General features: G+C 47.8%; 1 protein-coding gene across 2 annotated transcripts in view; it reads right to left on the bottom strand.

The window, feature by feature from the left end:
• The window catches only part of LOC132379170 (disintegrin and metalloproteinase domain-containing protein 8-like), a 54,863-nt gene extending 36,061 nt beyond the window's left edge, over window positions 1–18,802 (bottom strand). The window contains exons 1-7 of one of the 2 annotated variants that reach the window (XM_059946821.1): window positions 18,411–18,802; window positions 17,927–18,036; window positions 15,674–15,750; window positions 11,300–11,378; window positions 10,598–10,674; window positions 971–1,151; window positions 274–339 (exon numbers count right to left, since the gene is read on the bottom strand). In XM_059946821.1, coding sequence (XP_059802804.1) covers window positions 274–339; window positions 971–1,151; window positions 10,598–10,674; window positions 11,300–11,378; window positions 15,674–15,750; window positions 17,927–18,036; window positions 18,411–18,462 — 642 coding nt within the window. In that variant the 5' untranslated portion in view covers window positions 18,463–18,802. The remainder of the gene's footprint in view (window positions 1–273; window positions 340–970; window positions 1,152–10,597; window positions 10,675–11,299; window positions 11,379–15,673; window positions 15,751–17,926; window positions 18,037–18,410) is intronic. The other variant, XM_059946820.1, reaches the window with a different exon arrangement.
• Between the last annotated feature and the right edge of the window lie 409 nt (window positions 18,803–19,211).

The following is a 19,211-nucleotide window of genomic DNA, read 5'->3' as shown; positions in this document are numbered from 1 at the left end:
AGATGTGTTTCCATTTCTGCTCAAATTCAGAAAATGTCGGGTGATTTTTAAAAGATGTTTTAAAGGTTCTGATGAGATGCCAGAACTGAACTACCAACACTTTCTCTCTCTCCAATGAGGCTGCCTGACCTGACAAGTTTCTCTAGAATTTTAGCTTGGGTTTTCATCATCTGCCAGGCTTTCCCTCTGGCCTTTGGACGTCCATAAATTTGAGATCAGGTGTTATAAATCTCGCAAAGTTCAAGACCATGTAGAAATTGTGGAGTTGTTTACCTCAGTATTGTCCACTACCAGGAAGAGTTCCACATATCTGGTGTTATGTGAAAGATGCATTGATCTCTGAAAATGAGAGGAATAGACATTTAAAAAGTAAAAAAAAATTAGTATTCATAGTGGCTGTAAAAATATCACAGAATATGCAAGAGTATGGAACAGTACAGACCCTTCAGCCTACAGTGTTGTGTCAACCTTTTAACCTGTTCTAAGATCAACCTTTACTGTCCCTCCCACACAGCCCTCCATTTCTCTATCATCCATGTGACTTTCTAAGAGTCTTTAAATGCAGCTAATGTATCTGCCTCTATCACCACTCTTAGCAGGGTGTTCCATGCATCATCCACCAGTCTCTATTAAAAAAATCTACCTTTGACATTCTACCCCCCCCCCCCCGCCCCATACTTTCATTCAATCACAAATTCAGCCCCCTTGTATTAGCCATTTCCACCCTAGGTCAAAGATACTAGCTATTCACTGTCTCTACCTCTTATCTTCCTTCATTCTAAAGAGAAAAGTCCTAGCTCGCTCAACCTCTCCTTATAAGAAACACTGTCTAATCTGGGCAGCATCTTGGTGAATCTCCTCTGCACCCTCTGTAAAGCTTCCATATCCTTCCTATAATGAGGTGACTGGAACTGAAGGGCTGAATGGATGAATAATGAAGAGACTGAATAAATTCAAAGCTGGGAAGTACCCTGCTGGGCGGCTGGTAAAGAGCTGCCACTTTGGGTCCATTGTCATACAGCGTGATGTTTTGTATGCAGGAGCCACGCTTCACCCTCAAATGCTCCTGCCGATAAACCACATGCTCCTCAGCCCCAGATTCGTCCAGTGGCTCGATCAGGTAGACAGCGGTCCCAATTGTGAGAATCCCCCTACAGATCCACAGAAAGCAACATCATCAATCGATCTGCACTAGTTGTTTAAACCTGCTGAACTTCCACAGGCATTGATGGGGAGGGCCCGTCTGTACGGGCGTTGACGGGGAGGACCCATCTGTACGGGCGTCAACGGGGAGGGCCCGTCCGTACGGGCGTCGACGGGGAGGGCCCGTCCGTACGGGCGTCGACGGGGAGGGCCCGTCCGTACGGGCGTCGACGGGGAGGGCCCGTCCGTACGGGCGTCGACGGGGAGGGCCCGTCCGTACGGGCGTCGACGGGGAGGGCCCGTCCGTACGGGCGTCGACGGGGAGGGCCCGTCCGTACGGGCGTCGACGGGGAGGGCCCGTCCGTACGGGCGTCGACGGGGAGGGCCCGTCCGTACGGGCGTCGACGGGGAGGACCCGTCTGTACGGGCGTCAATGGGGAGGGCCCGTCCGTACGGGCGTCGACGGGGAGGGCTGGTTTCAGGGCTCAACAAGAAGGGCCAGTTTCAGGAATCTTAAGTTCTGCCATGTTTATAAAACAAATCCACTTAATAGCATTTAATGTAATGGTCCTGACTGCTGGATCTCTGACAAAGGGAATTCATGTGGGGAAGGCTACAGATGAGGAAGAAAGTACAACCTTAAGGGTCTCGGGCCATCCCACTCCCTGTGGCTGGCTGGGTCCCTGCTCATGTCAAGGTAGAGTCACTGCCTGCAATTGCTCCAGGACACATGAGGATCATTTTCTGAACCCAGTCGGCACACTACACCAACAATGAACCTGGTTTTCTGAACACATCAAATAAACATGTGAACATTGCCAGGCAAGGGGCCATTGGGAGACCAAGGGAGGTGGGCTGCCCAGCAAAGTGAGGAAGATTAAAAGAGGCAGGAGCTCACTCTTATAAAGTACAGAGTCATACAACAAGGAAACAGACCCTTTGGCCCAATGGAACAATACTGACAGCTAGCACCCATTCAAACCAATTCCTTACGTATCCCACTTCATTCCTCCCAGGTTTCCATCACCTCCCCCAGGATTTTACCCCTCATGTACACACCAAGAACAACCTACAGTGGCCATTTAACACACTGACTCACATGGCATTGGGAGGAAACAGGGAGATTGAGTAAACGTCACATAGTCAGCATTATACTGTTGCTGAGGTAGTGGTTCTACTGCTGCATCATAGGCTGTTCAACTTTTGACATTGTAGCATTTGTCAATGCACTTTACAACCTCTGCTGTACTTCTGAATTGTCATGTGAGAAAGGGGATGTAAGCGTGTTCAGGATCAGGAGGGAGTCACATCGTTCCATCTGGGCAGATAACAGAATCAGAATCAAGTTCATGGTCACTGACTATAGGATGTCATGAAAATTATTGTTTTCCAGCAGCAGTACAGTCCAATACCTGAAATATACTATAAAATAAAGAATGTATAGGAAAAAAGTTAAATAAACAGTGTAAAAAGAGAGGAAAGAGTGAGGGAGTGTTCATGGACCATTCAGAAATCTGATGGTGGAGGGGAACAAGTTGTTCCTAAAGTGTTAGGTGTGTGTCTTTAGGCTCCTATTCCTCCTCCTTGATGGTAGCAATGAGAAGAGGGCAAGTCCTCGGTAATGGGCATCATTAATGATGGCTGCCAACTTTTGAGGCATTGCTGTTTGAAGATGTCCTTGATGCTGGGGAGGCTACAGACCATAAGACATAGGAACAGAATTAGGCCATTCAACCCATCGAGTCTTCTCCAATATTCCATCATGGCTGATCCTGGATCCCACTCAACCCCATACACCTGCCTTAAATAACCCCATGGACTTGGCCTCCATCGCAGTCTATGGCAGAGCATTCCATAGATTCACTACTCTCTGGCTACAAATATTCCTCCTTACCACTGTTCAAAAAGGTTGCCACTCAATTTTGAGGCTGTTCCCTCTAGTTCTGGATACCCCCACCATAGGAAACATCCTCTCCACATCCACCCTATCTAGTCAATAGACAATAGGTGCAGAAGTAGACCATTCAGCCCCTCGAGTCTGCACTGCCATTCTGAGATCATGGCTGATCATTCACTATTCAGTCCTTTCAACATTCAATAGCTTTCAATGAGATCCCCACAAATTCTTCTAAATTCCAGTGAGAACAGGCCCAAAGCTGCCAGATGTTCCTAATATGTTAACTCCTTCATTCCCGGAATCATTCTCATAAACCTTCCTCTGGACTCCCTCCAATGACAACATATTCTTTCTGAGATACAGTGCCCAAAATTGTTGATGATACTTCAAGTGCGGCCTGACTAGTGTCTTATAAAGCTTCAGCATTACCTTCCTACGTTTATATTCCATTCCCCTTGAAATAAATGCCAACATTGCATTTGCCTTCTTTACCACAGACTCAACTTGTAAATTAACCTTCTGGGAGTCTTGCACGAGGACTCAGAAGTCCCTCTGCAGCTCTTATGTTTGAACCTTCTCCCCATTTAGATAACAGTCTGCACTACTGTTCATTTTACCAAAATGAATTATTGTACATTTTCCAACACTGTATTGCATCTACCACTTCCCCCCCATTCTTCTAATTTACCTAAGTACTGCTACAATTGCATTGCTTCCTCTTCACCTACCCCTCCACCTATCTTTGCGTCATCGGCAAACTTTGCCACAAAGCCATCAGTTCCATTATCGAAATCACTGAGACACAATGTGAAAAGTAGCAGTCCCAATACTGACCCCTGAGGAACACCACTAGTCATTGGCAGCCAATCTGAAAAGACCCCCTTTATTCTCACTCGCTGCCTCCTGCCGGTCAGACATTATCCATGCCAGTATCTCTCCTGTAACGCCATGAGATTTTATCTTGTTCAGCAGCCTCATGAGTGGCACCTGATCAAACGGCTTCTGAAAATCCAAGTAAATGACATCCACCTTACTTGTTACTTCCTCAAAGAACTCGAACAGATTTGTCAGGCAAGATTTCCCTTTACAGAAACCATGCTGACTTTGATTTATTTTGTCTTTAGTCTCCAAGTACCCCAAAACCTCATCCTTAATAATAGACTCCAACACTTTCCCAACCACTGAGGTTAGGCTAACTGGCCTATAATCTCCTTTCTTTTGCCTTCCTCCCTTCTTAAAGAGTAGAGTGACATTTCCAATCTTCCACTCCTCCAGGACCATGTCAGAATCAAGTGATTCTTGAAAGATCATGACCAATGCATCTGTTACATCTTTAGTAGTAGTTTCTCTCAGGACTCTGGGATGTAGTCTGTCTTGTCCAGCTGACTTATTCATATTTAGTCCTTTCAGTTTGCCTAGCACTTTTTCCTATGTAATAGCAATGGCACTCACTTCTGCTCCTTGACACTCACTGACTTCTGGCACACTCCACAGTGAAGACTGATGCAAAGTCCCCATTCAGTTCATCTGCCATTTCATTTGTCCTACATCACTACTTCACAGGCTTCATTTTCCAGTGGTCCAATATCAACTCTCACCTCCCTTTTACTCTTTCTATAACTGAAAAATCTTTTAGAATCCTGCTTTATGTTATTGGCTAGTTTGCCCTCATATTTCACCTTTTCCTTTCTTATAGCTTTTTTAGTTGCCTTTTGTTGGATGGGATGGGCTGAGTTCACTCCTCGACAATGGAGTGACTAATGTCCATGATGGGACTGGCTGAGTTCACTGATCAATACTGGGGAGGTTCGTGCCCGGGATGGGACTGGCTGAGTTCACTGATTGATACTGGGGAGGTTCGTGCCCGGGATGGGACTGGCTGAGTTCACTGATCGATACTGGGGAGGTTCGTGCCCAGGATGGGACTGGCTGAGTTCACTGATTGATACTGGGGAGGTTCGTGCCCAGGATGGGACTGGCTGAGTTCACTCCTCGACACTGGAGTGACTAATGTCCATGATGGGACTGGCTGAGTTCACTGATCGATACTGGGGAGGTTCGTGCCCAGGATGGGACTGGCTGAGTTCACTGATTGATACTGGGGAGGTTCGTGCCCAGGATGGGACTGGCTGAGTTCACTCCTCGACACTGGAGTGACTAATGTCCATGATGGGACTGGCTGAGTTCACTGATTGATACTGGGGAGGCTCGTGCCCGGGATGGGACTGGCTGAGTTCACTCCTCGACACTGGAGTAACTAATGTCCATGATGGGACTGGCTGAGTTCACTGATTGATACTGGGGAGGTTCGTGCCCGGGATGGGACTGGCTGAGTTCACTGATCGATACTGGGGAGGTTCGTGCCCGGGATGGGACTGGCTGAGTTCACTGATTGATACTGGGGAGGTTCGTGCCCGGGATGGGACTGGCTGAGTTCACTGATCGATACTGGGGAGGTTCGTGCCCAGGATGGGACTGGCTGAGTTCACTCCTCGACACTGGAGTGACTAATGTCCATGATGGGTCTGGCTGAGTTCACTGATTGATACTGGGGAGGCTCGTGCCCGGGATGGGACTGGCTGAGTTCACTCCTCGACACTGGAGTGACTAATGTCCATGATGGGACTGGCTGAGTTCACTGATTGATACTGGGGAGGCTCGTGCCCGGGATGGGACTGGCTGAGTTCACTGATTGATACTGGGGAGGCTCGTGTCCATGATGGGACTGGCTGAGTTCACTGATTGATACTGGGGAGGCTCGTGCCCGGGATGGGACTGGCTGAGTTCACTCCTCGACACTGGAGTGACTAATGTCCATGATGGGACTGGCTGAGTTCACTGATCGATACTGAGGAGGCTCATGCCCGGGATGGGACTGGCTGAGTTCACTGATTGATACTGGGGAGGCTCGTGCCCGGGATGGGACTGGCTGAGTTCACTGATCGATACTGGGGAGGTTCGTGCCCGGGATGGGACTGGCTGAGTTCACTCCTCGACACTGGAGTGACTAATGTCCATGATGGGACTGGCTGAGTTCACTGATTGATACTGGGGAGGCTCGTGCCCGGGATGGGACTGGCTGAGTTCACTGATTGATACTGGGGAGGTTCGTGCCCGGGATGGGACTGGCTGAGTTCACTGATCGATACTGGGGAGGTTCGTGCCCGGGATGGGACTGGCTGAGTTCACTCCTCGACACTGGAGTGACTAATGTCCATGATGGGACTGGCTGAGTTCACTGATTGATACTGGGGAGGCTCGTGCCCGGGATGGGACTGGCTGAGTTCACTCCTCGACACTGGAGTGACTAATGTCCATGATGGGACTGGCTGAGTTCACTGATTGATACTGGGGAGGCTCGTGCCCGGGATGGGACTGGCTGAGTTCACTGATCGATACTGGGGAGGTTCGTGCCCGGGATGGGACTGGCTGAGTTCACTCCTCGACACTGGAGTGACTAATGTCCATGATGGGACTGGCTGAGTTCACTGATTGATACTGGGGAGGCTCGTGCCCGGGATGGGACTGGCTGAGTTCACTGATCGATACTGGGGAGGTTCGTGCCCGGGATGGGACTGGCTGAGTTCACTGATTGATACTGGGGAGGTTCGTGCCCGGGATGGGATTGGCTGAGTTCACGGATCGATACTGGGGAGGTTCGTGCCCGGGATGGGACTGGCTGAGTTCACTGATCGATACTGGGGAGGTTTGTGCCCGGGATGGGACTGGCTGAGTTCACTCCTCGACACTGGAGTGACTAATGTCCATGATGGGACTGGCTGAGTTCACTGATTGATACTGGGGAGGTTCGTGCCCATGATGGGACTGGCTGAGTTCACTGATTGATACTGGGGAGGTTCGTGCCCGGGATGGGACTGGCTGAGTTCACTGATTGATACTGGGGTGACTAGTGCCCATGATGGGACTGGCTGAGTTCACTGATCGATACTGGGGAGTCTCATGCCCGGGATGGGACTGGCTGAGTTCACTGATTGATTCTGGAGAGGTTCGTGCCTGGGATGGGACTGGCTGAGGTCACTGATTGATACTGAAAAGGTTCATGCCCGGGATGGGACTGGCTGAGTTCACTGATTGATACTGGGGAGGCTCATGCCCGGGATGGGACTGGCTGAGTTCACTGATTGATACTGGGGAGGCTCGTGCCCGGGATGGGACTGGCTGAGTTCACTGATTGATACTGGGGAGGCTCGTGCCCGGGATGGGACTGGCTGAGTTCACTCCTCGACACTGGAGTGACTAATGTCCATGATGGGACTGGCTGAGTTCACTGATCGATACTGGGGAGGCTCATGCCCGGGATGGGACTGGCTGTGTTCACTGATCGATACTGGGGAGGTTCGTGTCCATGATGGGACTGGCTGTGTTCACTGATTGATACTGGGGAGATTCATGCCCATGATGGGACTGGCTGAGTTCACTGATTGATACGGGGGAGGTTTGTGCCCCGGATGGGACTGGCTGAGTTCACTGATTGATACTGGGGAGGTTCGTGCCCGGGATGGGACTGGCTGAGTTCACTGATCGATACTGGGGAGGTTCGTGCCCGGGATGGGACTGGCTGAGTTCACTGATCGATACTGGGGTGACTAGTGTCCATGATGGGACTGGCTGAGTTCACTGATCGATACTGGGGAGGTTCGTGCCCGGGATGGGACTGGCTGAGTTCACTGATTGATACTGGGGAGGTTTGTGCCCGGGATGGGACTGGCTGAGTTCACTGATTGATACTGGGGAGGCTCATGCCCGGGATGGGACTGGCAGAGTTCACTGATTGATACTGGGGAGGTTCGTGCCCATGATGGGACTGGCTGAGTTCACTGATTGATACTGGGGAGGCTCATGCCCGGGATGGGACTGGCTGAGTTCACTGATTGATACTGGGGAGGTTCGTGCCCATGATGGGACTGGCTGAGTTCACTGATCGATACTGGGGAGGTTCGTGCCCATGATGGGACTGGCTGAGTTCACTGATTGATACTGGGGAGGTTCGTGCCCGGGATGGGACTGGCTGAGTTCACTGATCGATACTGGGGAGGCTCATGCCCGGGATGGGACTGGCTGAGTTCACTGATTGATACTGGGGAGGCTCGTGCCTGGGATGGGACTGACTGAGTTCACTGATCGATACTGGGGAGGTTCGTGCCCGGGATGGGACTGGCTGAGTTCACTGATCGATACTGGGGTGACTAGTGTCCATGATGGGACTGGCTGAGTTCACTGATCGATACTGGGGAGGTTCGTGCCCGGGATGGGACTGGCTGAGTTCACTGATTGATACTGGGGTGACTAGTGTCCATGATGGGACTGGCTGAGTTCACTGATTGATACTGGGGAGGTTCGTGCCTGGGATGGGACTGGCTGAGTTCACTGATTGATATTGGGAGGTTCGTGTCCGGGATGGGACTGGCTGAGTTCACTGATCGATACTGAGGAGGCTCATGCCCGGGATGGGACTGGCTGAGTTCACTGATTGATACTGGGGAGGTTCGTGCCCGGGATGGGACTGGCTGTGTTCACTGATCGATACTAGGGAGGTTCGTGCCCGGGATGGGACTGGCTGTGTTCACTGATCGATACTGGGGAGGTTTGTGCCCGGGATGGGACTGGCTGTGTTCACTGATCGATACTGAGGAGGCTCATGCCCGGGATGGGACTGGCTGAGTTCACTGATTGATACTGGGGAGGCTCATGCCCGGGATGGGACTGGCTGAGTTCACTGATTGATACTGGGGAGACTTCTGCCCATGATGGGACTGGCTGTGTTCACTGATTGATACTGGGGTGACTAGTGTCCATGATGGGACTGGCTAAGTTTACAACCATCTACAGCTTTTTCAAAGCAAAATAATTGTAAAACACCTTAAGGGGCAATGAGGAGAGGATGCTCCTGATTGGGATCAGAATGTTGAATAGGTCATGGTTCCAGAGACTTCCATGAGAAAGACTGGATGGAAAGGTAAAAAAGACCTGTGGGACAACTGGGAATGAGGTTAATGGGATGGAATTTTCACAACAGGCCGAGCAGCCTTTGGTCCTGCACCTTTTCACAAATTTACCATTGCTGTTGAACTGAATATTTTGAGCAAACTTTGTCCTGAAAGACTTTCCTTCTCATTTCAGGCTGGAAGCAGGATCTGGATTTGCTTTGTCAGTGGTGACTGAAAATGTGATTTGTGGCCATTTATACACGAGAGATACTAAAGTTGCTGGAAATCTAGAGCAACCCCACTAAATGCTGGTGGACCTCAGCAAGTCAGGCAGCATCTATGGAAATGAACAGTCGGTGTGTTGAGCTGAGATCCTTCTTCAGGACTGTGAAGGAAGGAGGAAAATGCCAGAATAGAAAAGGTAGTAGGGAGCAAAAGGAGGCAAGCTGGAAAGTGATTGGTGAAGCCATTTGGGAGGGAAAGGTCAAAGGCTGGAGAAGAAGGAATCTTGGAGGAGAGGACAGGAGAGTGAGCCATAAAGGGAAGGAGGAGGGGAGGTAATAGGCAGGTGAGAAGAGGTGAAAGGTCAGAGTGGGGAATTGAAGACGGGGGGGGGGGGGGGTTGAAATTTGCCCACTGGAAAGAGAAATTAATATCCATGCCCTCAGGTTGGAAAGTACCTAGATGGAATACAAGGTATTGCTCCTCCACTCTGAGGGTGGCCTCATCATGGCACAAAGGGGGTCCATGGATCGACATGTCGAAACTGAAATGGGAATGGGAGTTAAAATGTTTCCAATATTAAAACATTTACACCAAAGAGCAACAGACTGTTCTCCAACTTGATTCATGTTTCAGTACTTCTACTTAAAATATAGCGTAAGGCACAGAGATGAATCAGTTCAGTATTTCTCCTTACACCAACTCTGCTGAGAAGCTCGACCGCTCGATCTGCTCTGCCGGGAATGAATACATCTTTTCAGGCAATTTCCATTGTTCACTGTTGATTGGTTTTGGCAACATGTCACAAGTCACCAGTGATTGGTACCTTGTACAGACTGGCTCACTGATTCCCTGAGGTTTAATCCCAACACAATTGGGTTTGGGGATTAACTACAAATCACGGCAGTTAGCATTTCAGGAAACAGTATTATTTAAACAAAATTAAATCACTTTCTGTTATAAACTTGGAACTTCCTCACTTGTGGAGTTTGTTTCTGACATTCCCAGCTGGAGGATTATGGATTGCCGCTGTATAAAGTTACTGTGATTAATTAGACTCAGCACCTTCATGGGAGGAAGCTTTCTCCCTCCAGACACTGCTCGACCCACTGAGTTCCTCCAACAGATTTGCTGATGTGTCAGATTCCAGTCCCTCTGGAAGTACATTTCCTTGGGTCTGCGAGCCTGAGCAATGGAATTCTCTTCTGACATATGGTTCCACCTGCAGAAAGGGAACGTTCCCCAAATCTACTCTCCCAGGCTGGGTTTTTGCCTCAACTTTACAATCTGATTCACTTTGTGATAAGGCATGGATTGTGGGGTGGAGTCGTGGAGGAATGAGGAGATAGTCGGCACGGATAATGACAGCTTGGATGAGATGGTTTACCTGAGTCCTGTGCAGGTGCTGACACTGACTGAAGAATCAGCGAAGCCTTCGATAATTCCGTGATAATAACAGTGATCCTGTGGAAAATCACAGTTACACATTAAAGTATGAAAGGCAAAAATATGATTTGTAAATGTCTGCTGCAAAAGACAGGATTTCCCAATGGCCACCCGTTTCAATTTGACCTCCTGTTCCCATTCCAACATGTCAGTCCATGGCCTCCTCTGCTGCCACGTGAAGCCGCTCTCAGACTGGGGAAGCTACACTTCATATTCTGCCTGGGAAGCCTCCTGGCATGAACATCAATTTCTCAAATTTCCAGTAATTACATCCCCTTCCCCCTTCTCTCTTTTTCCATTCGGGTTCCTGTTTCACTCCTTCTCCTCACTTTTCTATCATCTCCCTCTGATGCTCTTCTCCTCCCCTTTCTCCCACTCTCCTCTCCTATCACTTTCCCCTTCCTTCAACCCTTTGCCTTTTCCACCTGCCACCTCAGTTCACTTCCCTTGCCCCACCCACCTTCCCCTCACCTTGTCTCGCCAATCACTTGCAACCTTGTATTCTTTTTCCTCCCCCCACTTTCTTATTCTGACTTTGTCCCCCTTCCCTTTCCAGTCCTGAAGATGGATCTCAAGTGTGCGAGAGAGAGAGAGAGAGAGAGATGTAAATGAAACCAGTTGTTAGGTCATGTCAGTGAAATACCTTGAGCTGTGGTGAATCTACCACTTCAGTTCCATTCTCTGTGTAATGTGTTTCTGAATAATGCCTGACCAGCAGCTCCCTGTTGGGCACAAAGTTTAAAAAAACAATCAGACCGAGACATTTCAGTAGCAGTGGAAAGGTGATGATAACCCGTATCAGTGTCACATACAGATTTCACCAACGCAGACTGTCACCAGCATGGCCTTGCTACTGGATTTCACACCAAGTCTTCTTCCTTCAGACGGCAGCACCTGCCATGGGACTGACTCCACACTGAGAGTCCTGTCAGTCAATGTAATATTGCAATCTCACAGAGCGATACTACACACATACAGGCCCTTCTGCCCATCCAGTCCATGGTGACCATGGTGTCCACCCAACTAACCCCTTATTCCTCTAACCCGTTGGTCCGTGGATAGATTCCAGGGCATCCATGAACCTGGATGGGAAAAATATACACCTTTATTTTCACTAACTTCTAGCTGAAATTTAGCATTTCCTTCAATGATGAATGTAGGCAACAAGCAACAGTAGTATTAGCACTACCTGTGACTTTGTCACCAATAGAAATCACAGATATTTTCATAGCACATTGCAGTTGTTACAAATAACTCAAAATATTGTTTAAGGCATGCTCATCACTGCTTTAAAGTTAAGGTAGTTATTAGATCGGCCACTAGATTGCAGTCTTTTTGTCTGCAGATTCTCATGCAATGTAGCTGGCCAGCTATTGGGCAGCCCTACGCCAAGTAGTCATTCAGCCACCAGCCTCTGAAGTCCATGTTCTCACATGTGATCCAAACATCTACATTGCTCTCCATTACTTCCCATCTGCAATTGCTTGTTGATCAATGTGTAGAAGAAGGTGAGTCATTTTTATTGTTTGTTAAAGTTTTGCAAAACTGGGCAGTTCAAATGAGAATTGTTAACTCTTCGTAAGACCGCATGGCCCTTTTAAAACCATGTGACTCCACACGCAACAATAGCTTAACTTCAGGATATTTGTTAACAGGATTTCAATATAATTGGTTTCTTTGGTACTCCTATATATATTATTTTATATATTTAAATATATTATTCTGAGAAGGGTCCGTAGGCTTCACTGGACTGCCAAAGGAGTCCATGACATAAAACAAGGTTAAGAACCCTTGGTCTAACCCCTACCCCTCCATGGACCTATCCAAGTGCTTCTTAAAAGACACTACTGAACCTGCCTTAAACACTTCCTCTGGCAGCTCGTTCCATAAACTTTGGCACCAACAATCATTCCAAGGTCAAAGTCACTTAGATCACATTTCTTCCCCATTCTGATGTTTGGTCCAAAGAACAACTGAACCTCTTGACCATGTCTGCATGCTTTTGTGCATTGAGTTGCTGCCACGTGATTGGCTGATAAGATATTTGCATTAATGAGCTGGTGTACAGGTAAACCTGATAAAGTGGCTGCTGGGTGTATTTTCATACCTGTAATTTCTCATCACATTACTTTGGATTTATAGTGGTTCGGAAGTGGAACAACCTCTTACATTACACAAAAGGATGTTGAACTCTAGGCTACAGAAAAAAAATTAGATGACAGTTTTCTGTCCTAGTGGCAGAAAAAAGTAGGGAATTCAGAGTGGAATTCATGGTTGCTGAACACAAGGGTGGGGCGAGGTGTCAGAGATTTAAACATATGCGGAGTGCGATGACTGGAAGGTGTGAAGCAGCTCTGGAAAAGTGGGGCATCTGTGTGAAACAGAAACAGTGTTGGGGTCAAGAAGTTACAGCCATCAATATTCGAGGGGTCTGGAGATAGGGCAGGGTCACTCATTTAAGGAGGGCAGGCAAAGAGGCAACAGGAGGCTTCTGGAGGAGACTGTAGTAATGGGAATGGAGGGGATGCATAACTGGGAGTAAATGAGTAATGGAGCTAGACTGTGTGCCTCCAGCCCCCAGATTCTGGCCAGGCAGGGGGAAATATCGGCTCTGAAATTACCAATCCACTTGGAGCCAGTCGAGGCTGTGTCAGAGAAATGGTGTGAAGGTGAAAGGAGGGGAGAGTTCTCCCAGTATTGGCAGTTCACTCTCCGCTACCAGAACCAAACTCTCTTCCCTCCTGCTAGCTGCAAACTCGCCCAGAGTCTTGGACCTATGGATCTCTGCTCAGCTGAGGTGTGATTTTCCCAGCCCTATGACTGAACTCTCCTTATAGTTCCCACTTTCTACAGGGCCCAGACTTTCTCAACATTATATCGTGGGATGTAAAAAATATCAGTTAAAATAACACTGGAAACCCTCGGTGGTGAGGCAACATTGAAGGAAAGTGAACCAAAATCAATGCTTCAAGCCCCTTTAAGACCTCTCATCTGACAAAAGATCACAGACATGAAGCACTAACTGTTTCTCTCAACGCAAATGTTGCCTGACCGGCTGAGAGTTTCTCTGGAATGGCAAAGACTGAGGAGATCTGAAAGAGGTTTACAAGATTATCAGATGCATAGGTAGAGTGGACAGAGAGTATCTGTTTCCCGGGGCTGAAATGTCTAATATCAGAGAACATGCATTTAAGGTGAGAGTGGATACATCCAAGGAGGATGTGAAGGTAGGTTTATAACACAGAGAGTTGTGGATGCCTGGAATGCGCTGCCTGGTATGGTGGTGGAGGCAAATACATTAGAGGCTTTTAAGAGACATTTGGATAGGTGTGTAGGTGGGAGGGATTTGTGTTTGGGCTTTGAATGCCACCATTTCTTCTGATCACTCAGTATCCTGCATGTCTCACCTAACAGTGAAGTTAACCTGTTTCATGCTCCTGTGAAGGTGGATGCGACAAATAAAGTATCTTTAATCAGCTTGCCTCGCATGTTTCCTGTTTTTCTAACTGCTTTCCTCTTTTGTCGAGTTATCTATGAAAAACACTGATCCCAACCGGAGACGCACATCCATATTCCATCTTCCCTGCACTTGAAATGTATGTTTTTGATCACACACAAAATATAGACAAAGTGAAAATGCAACAGAAAAATCCTTCTATAAAATGGCCAGAACACTTATGCTTTCCTTTCAAACACTCTCTCCACAAGACACCGATTCCCCCGGCCCAGACTCTAATAAATGCACAGGTTCCTCATACAGCTATGGGTTAGCCCAGGGCTTGTAGCTGAATTCTCTGCCAACAGAACCACTGAATCTGAACTGGCAACACTACACAATGATGTTAAAATTACTTAAATTTTAACCTTGCACATCACACTTATAGTTCAATCATTGCTCGGTCATTCACGCAGGTCGACCAGAACAAGCCGATCGAAAGTCAATGCAGAGGCTTCCTACACTGTGGACCTTTGACCATCACTAATTTTTACAACACAGAATGTACCCTCCCCAGATGCATCATGGTTTGGTACGGCCTGTGACCACATGAAACTGAGGAGTTGTGGACACATGTCAGCACATCACAGAAACCAGCCTCCCCTCCATGGACTCTGAGCAATTCTCACTGCCTCAGTAAAGCAGCCAGCATAATCAAACATCCCGGCCACCCCAGACATTCTCTCTTCTGCCCTCTCCCATCAGGCAGAAGATGCTGAAAGCTCGTACCGGTTTAAGGACAGGAGTTGTAAGACTATTGAATGGTCCCTTCGAATAGGATGGAGTCTCGATCTCACAATCTACCTTGTGACCTTGCTCCTCATTGTCTGCCTGCACTACACTTTCTCTGTAAGTGTAACACTTTATTCTGCATTCTGTTATTGTTTTTCCTCATATGCCTCAATGCAGTGTTATAATGAAGTGATCGGTATGAAAGGGAAGTTTCTCACTGTGACAATATAAACCAAGCAGAGCATGCTACCACACCGAGTATTGGCCGCATCCGATCCAACACAGACAAGAAAGGCAAGCCAGAACACAGGCTGCAAACTCTTCCTCATTTTCTATTAGAACAGACTTGTGGCACATCTCTGCATAATCTATAAATTATTGTCTCAGACAACCGATTGATCATTACAGAGAGCAACAGCAAACAAGAGCGTATTTATATCTAGGGACGGCACAGTAGCAAAGCAGCTGACTTAACGCTTTACAGTGCATGCAACCCAGGTTCAATTGCCGCCACTGTGACCGTGTGAGTCTCTTCTGATTTCCTCGAGGGCTAGGGTTAGTGAGTTGTGGGCATGTTGGTACTGGGTGCATGGTGACACTTGCGAGCTGCTCCCAGCATATCCTTGCAGTCTGTTGATTGTTGATGCAAATGACCCATTTCACTGTATGTTTTGATGTACATGCGACAAATAAAACTAATCTTTAATCAATCTTTCAAGAAAACAAGTTTGATCTTTGGGTTCAAACTGGCAGTGGGGATACTGCTAGAAGGGGAAGTCACCATCTTACCCATTCTTTTCCAACCGAAGAATCAACTCTTCCCCTTGCAGATGTACAGAATAACTGACTCTTTCTGGATAGACAACCTGGGGAAATCAGAAGATTTTTTTTCTTAAAAACATGACGATTGTTGTGCAATTTTATTTCACAATAGGGCAATGATATCACAGGGTTAGCTGAGGATCACTGTGTCAAATGCCTTTACTAGCTCAACCGCACCCGTCCCAGCACATCCCAAAAAATAACCAAAAAGGGTAAATGGAGAGATTTAACCTCAATTTATGGGGAGCCTCAAACCAGCGCTCATCTCATAACTAGAAATAGAAAATAACTGCAGTACTCTAGGCAGTTTCTAGAGTAGGTAACATGGTCAGCATAACATTGTGGGCCGAAGGGCCTGTAATACACTATGTTCTATGTTCTTTCCCTCCCTCACTCTCTCTCCTCCTGTCCTCTGTCTCTCCCTCCTTCTGTCTCTCCATCCCTTGCTCCCTCCTTCATTGCTGTCTCTCTCCCTCCCACCCACCACCCGTCTCTCTCAACCTCCCTCCTTGTCTCTCCCTCCCTTGTTGACTCTCTCTCATTCATCCCTGTCTCTCCTTCTTTGTGTGTGTGTGCTTTTCTCTCTCGTTCTGTGTGTGTTTGTGCGCATCTCTCTCTCTCTCATAAATATAACCATTTAATGTGAAAAGGTTAAAGATGAGAGGAGATGTGTAAGGTAGTTGTGTTCTCTGCTGTGTAATGTGTGAGATGTGTAAGGTAGTTGTGTTCTCTGCTGTGTGATGTGTGAGATGTGTAAGGTAGTTGTGTTCTCTGCTGTGTAATGTGTGAGATGTGTAAGGTAGTTGTGTTCTCTGCTGTGTAATGTGTGAGATGTGTAAGGTAGTTGTGTTCTCTGCTGTGTAATGTGTGAGATGTGTAAGGTAGTTGTGTTCTCTGCTGCCTCGGCTCAGCATCCTGTTCAGCTCACTCATCTTGTGACTACATTCAACGTGCCATTCCCTCACTCCTGGAGCCCACCATTACAGAGTCATTGGCCCTATTTAATGTGGGCAAAAAGTCTTCTTTCCTTTTCTGGAGGCTCCAGAAACTCTTAAACAGTCTAATTCATTAATGATTATCAGTTTAACTGTTTTAAAAGGGCCCATTACACCGGTAACCAAAGCCCAGGCTTAAACCTTTACAGGCATAGGTGCAGAATTAGGTCATTCAGCCCAACCTCTGCTCTGATCATGGCCGATTTGTTTTCCCTCTCCGCCCCATTCTCTTGCCTTTTCCCTGTAACCTTTGACATCCTGACTAATCAAGAACCTATCAATCTCCACTTTAGATATATACAATGATTTGGACTCCACAGCCGTCTGTGGCAATAAATTCCACAGATTCACCAGCCTCTGGCTAAAGAAATTCCTCCTCATCTCCGTTCTAAAGGGACATTCCTCAGTCTGAGTCTGTGCCCTCTGAACCTAGACTTTCTTACTATGGGAAACATCCTCTCCACATCCACTCTGTCTATGCTTTCAATATTCAACAGGTTTCAATGAGATCCCCACCATTCTTTTCAACTCCAGCCAGTACAGGCCCAGAGCCATAAAATGCTCCTGGTACATTAACCCTTTCATTCCTGGGATCATTCTCATGAACCGCTCCAATGCTAGCCTATCCCTTCTTAGATAAGAGGCACAAAACTGCTCACAATATTCCAAATGTGGTCTGACCAATGCATCATAAAGCCTGGTACCCAAACTGTTTGACAGACTATGGGAAGAACCTCAGCTCGGGCTGAGCCCAGCTTCTCCACAGTCTGGACCTAACCCTGTGGTATTGAGGCAAGGCAAAGTGGGAAACATTCCAATTCAGGACAAAGAACAGAAGGGGTTGGCTCTCCTGTCTGAATTAGGCTGGTAGGAGATAGACTTCGCATTCCTTCACAAGCAAAAGCAGGCAGCTAGTAGACCATGAGACAATAAGATATAAGAGCAGAATAAGGCCATTCAGCCCATCGAGTCTGCTTTGCCGTTCTATCATGGCTGATTTATTATCCCTTTTAACGGCAATCTCCTATCTTCTTCCAGTAACTTTTGTTGCCCTATCAAGTACCTACCAACCTCCACTTTAAGTATACCCTTTTAGTGGTAATCTGATCCTTAACGAGGCGACTTAACAGAATGGGGTGAAAACCAACACTCGGCTTCTCCCAGACTCCTATCTAACCCTGACAAAAGCCCCACCAACAGCACGAGAGGGGTGTCGCGGTCCCACCTTGGAATGGGGCAGATCCTTCCCGGACGGTGTGAAGTCCACGAGACGGGGTCTTACAATTTCATGGTGCTCTACTTCAGAAAGTGGACCCGACCAGGGCGAGCAGGCGGCTGCGGGGAGAAGCGACAGTATAAGCTGGTGTCTCAAGCATTTACCGGTCACCACCGAGACTCTGGTACCTCTCCGTGTGTGCCGTTGTGACAATAACCGGCACGTTTTAAACCAGCGAGAGAGCCTGGAAGTTTTACCAACTGTTTGCCGAGAGTTGCCAGTAAGTTAGACATAGTTGTCTGATGAGTCGGCGGATGTACAGGCAGTCCGCGGTTTTAACAAACTGCAAATATACTTCGGAATTTAACCTTTCCAGAAAGCTGATCATTGTTTAAAATATAACTAATTAGATTCAGCGTGAGAAATAAATGAAATACAACGCGGGGTAACAACGAGAATGAAATACCAACCGTTAGTAAAGAAGCATACTCACCAAAGGTTATCGATACAACTAACAAACTCAATCTAACAGAAACCCAGTGCATTCTGGCCGAGAACAGCGTCTCTCCCGGGTGGGTGAAGACCGAGTGGACACCAGCCGGCTGAATGGAGCCCGTCAGTGAGGAACCCCGCCTCGATGCTCAGTCCATTGGAGAAGCGGCTCCAATCACCGTCCCTCCCTCTCTCGCACAACGGGGCAGGTCGGAGGATCTTCATTGGAGAGAGGGAGGGACAGGAGCAGAGATAGGGAGGGGAAGAGAAGGGGGGCTGAGTGAGTAGTGGAGGTGAGGGGGAGGAGAGAGATGGATGAGGGAGGAAGGGGAGAGGGAGGGAAGGAGGGGGAGGAGAGGAGGGCAGCAAAGGGAGTGGATAAAGAGGAGAGATGGGAGGGAATAGTGGGGAGGGGTAGGGGATTGGGAGGAGTGGGGGAAGAAAAGGAGGGAAGAGGGGAAGGGGTAGAAGGAGGGAAAGGAGATGAGGGGTTGGGGGAAGGGAGGAGAAGTGTGCACAATTGCTCACAAAACTCCAAATGAGGCCTCACCAGTGCCTTATAAGGACTCAGCATTACATCCCTGCTTTTATATTCTAGTCCATTGAAATGACCGCTAACATTGCATTTGCACTGACTCAAGCTGCAAGTTAATCTTTGGTAAATCCTGTATGAGGATTCCCAAGTCGCTTTGCACCTCAAATTTTTGTATTTTCTCTCCATTTAGAAAATAATCATTCCTTTCACCACTTCTCTGAAAGTGTGTGTCCATATTCTTACCGGCACTGTATTCCATCTGCCACT

Source organism: Hypanus sabinus, chromosome 21, assembly GCF_030144855.1.
Source record: "Hypanus sabinus isolate sHypSab1 chromosome 21, sHypSab1.hap1, whole genome shotgun sequence".
NCBI classification, from domain to species: Eukaryota; Metazoa; Chordata; class Chondrichthyes; order Myliobatiformes; family Dasyatidae; genus Hypanus; species Hypanus sabinus.
Note: the sequence above shows the minus strand (reverse complement) of the source record. Positions and strands in the feature narration are given on the sequence as shown.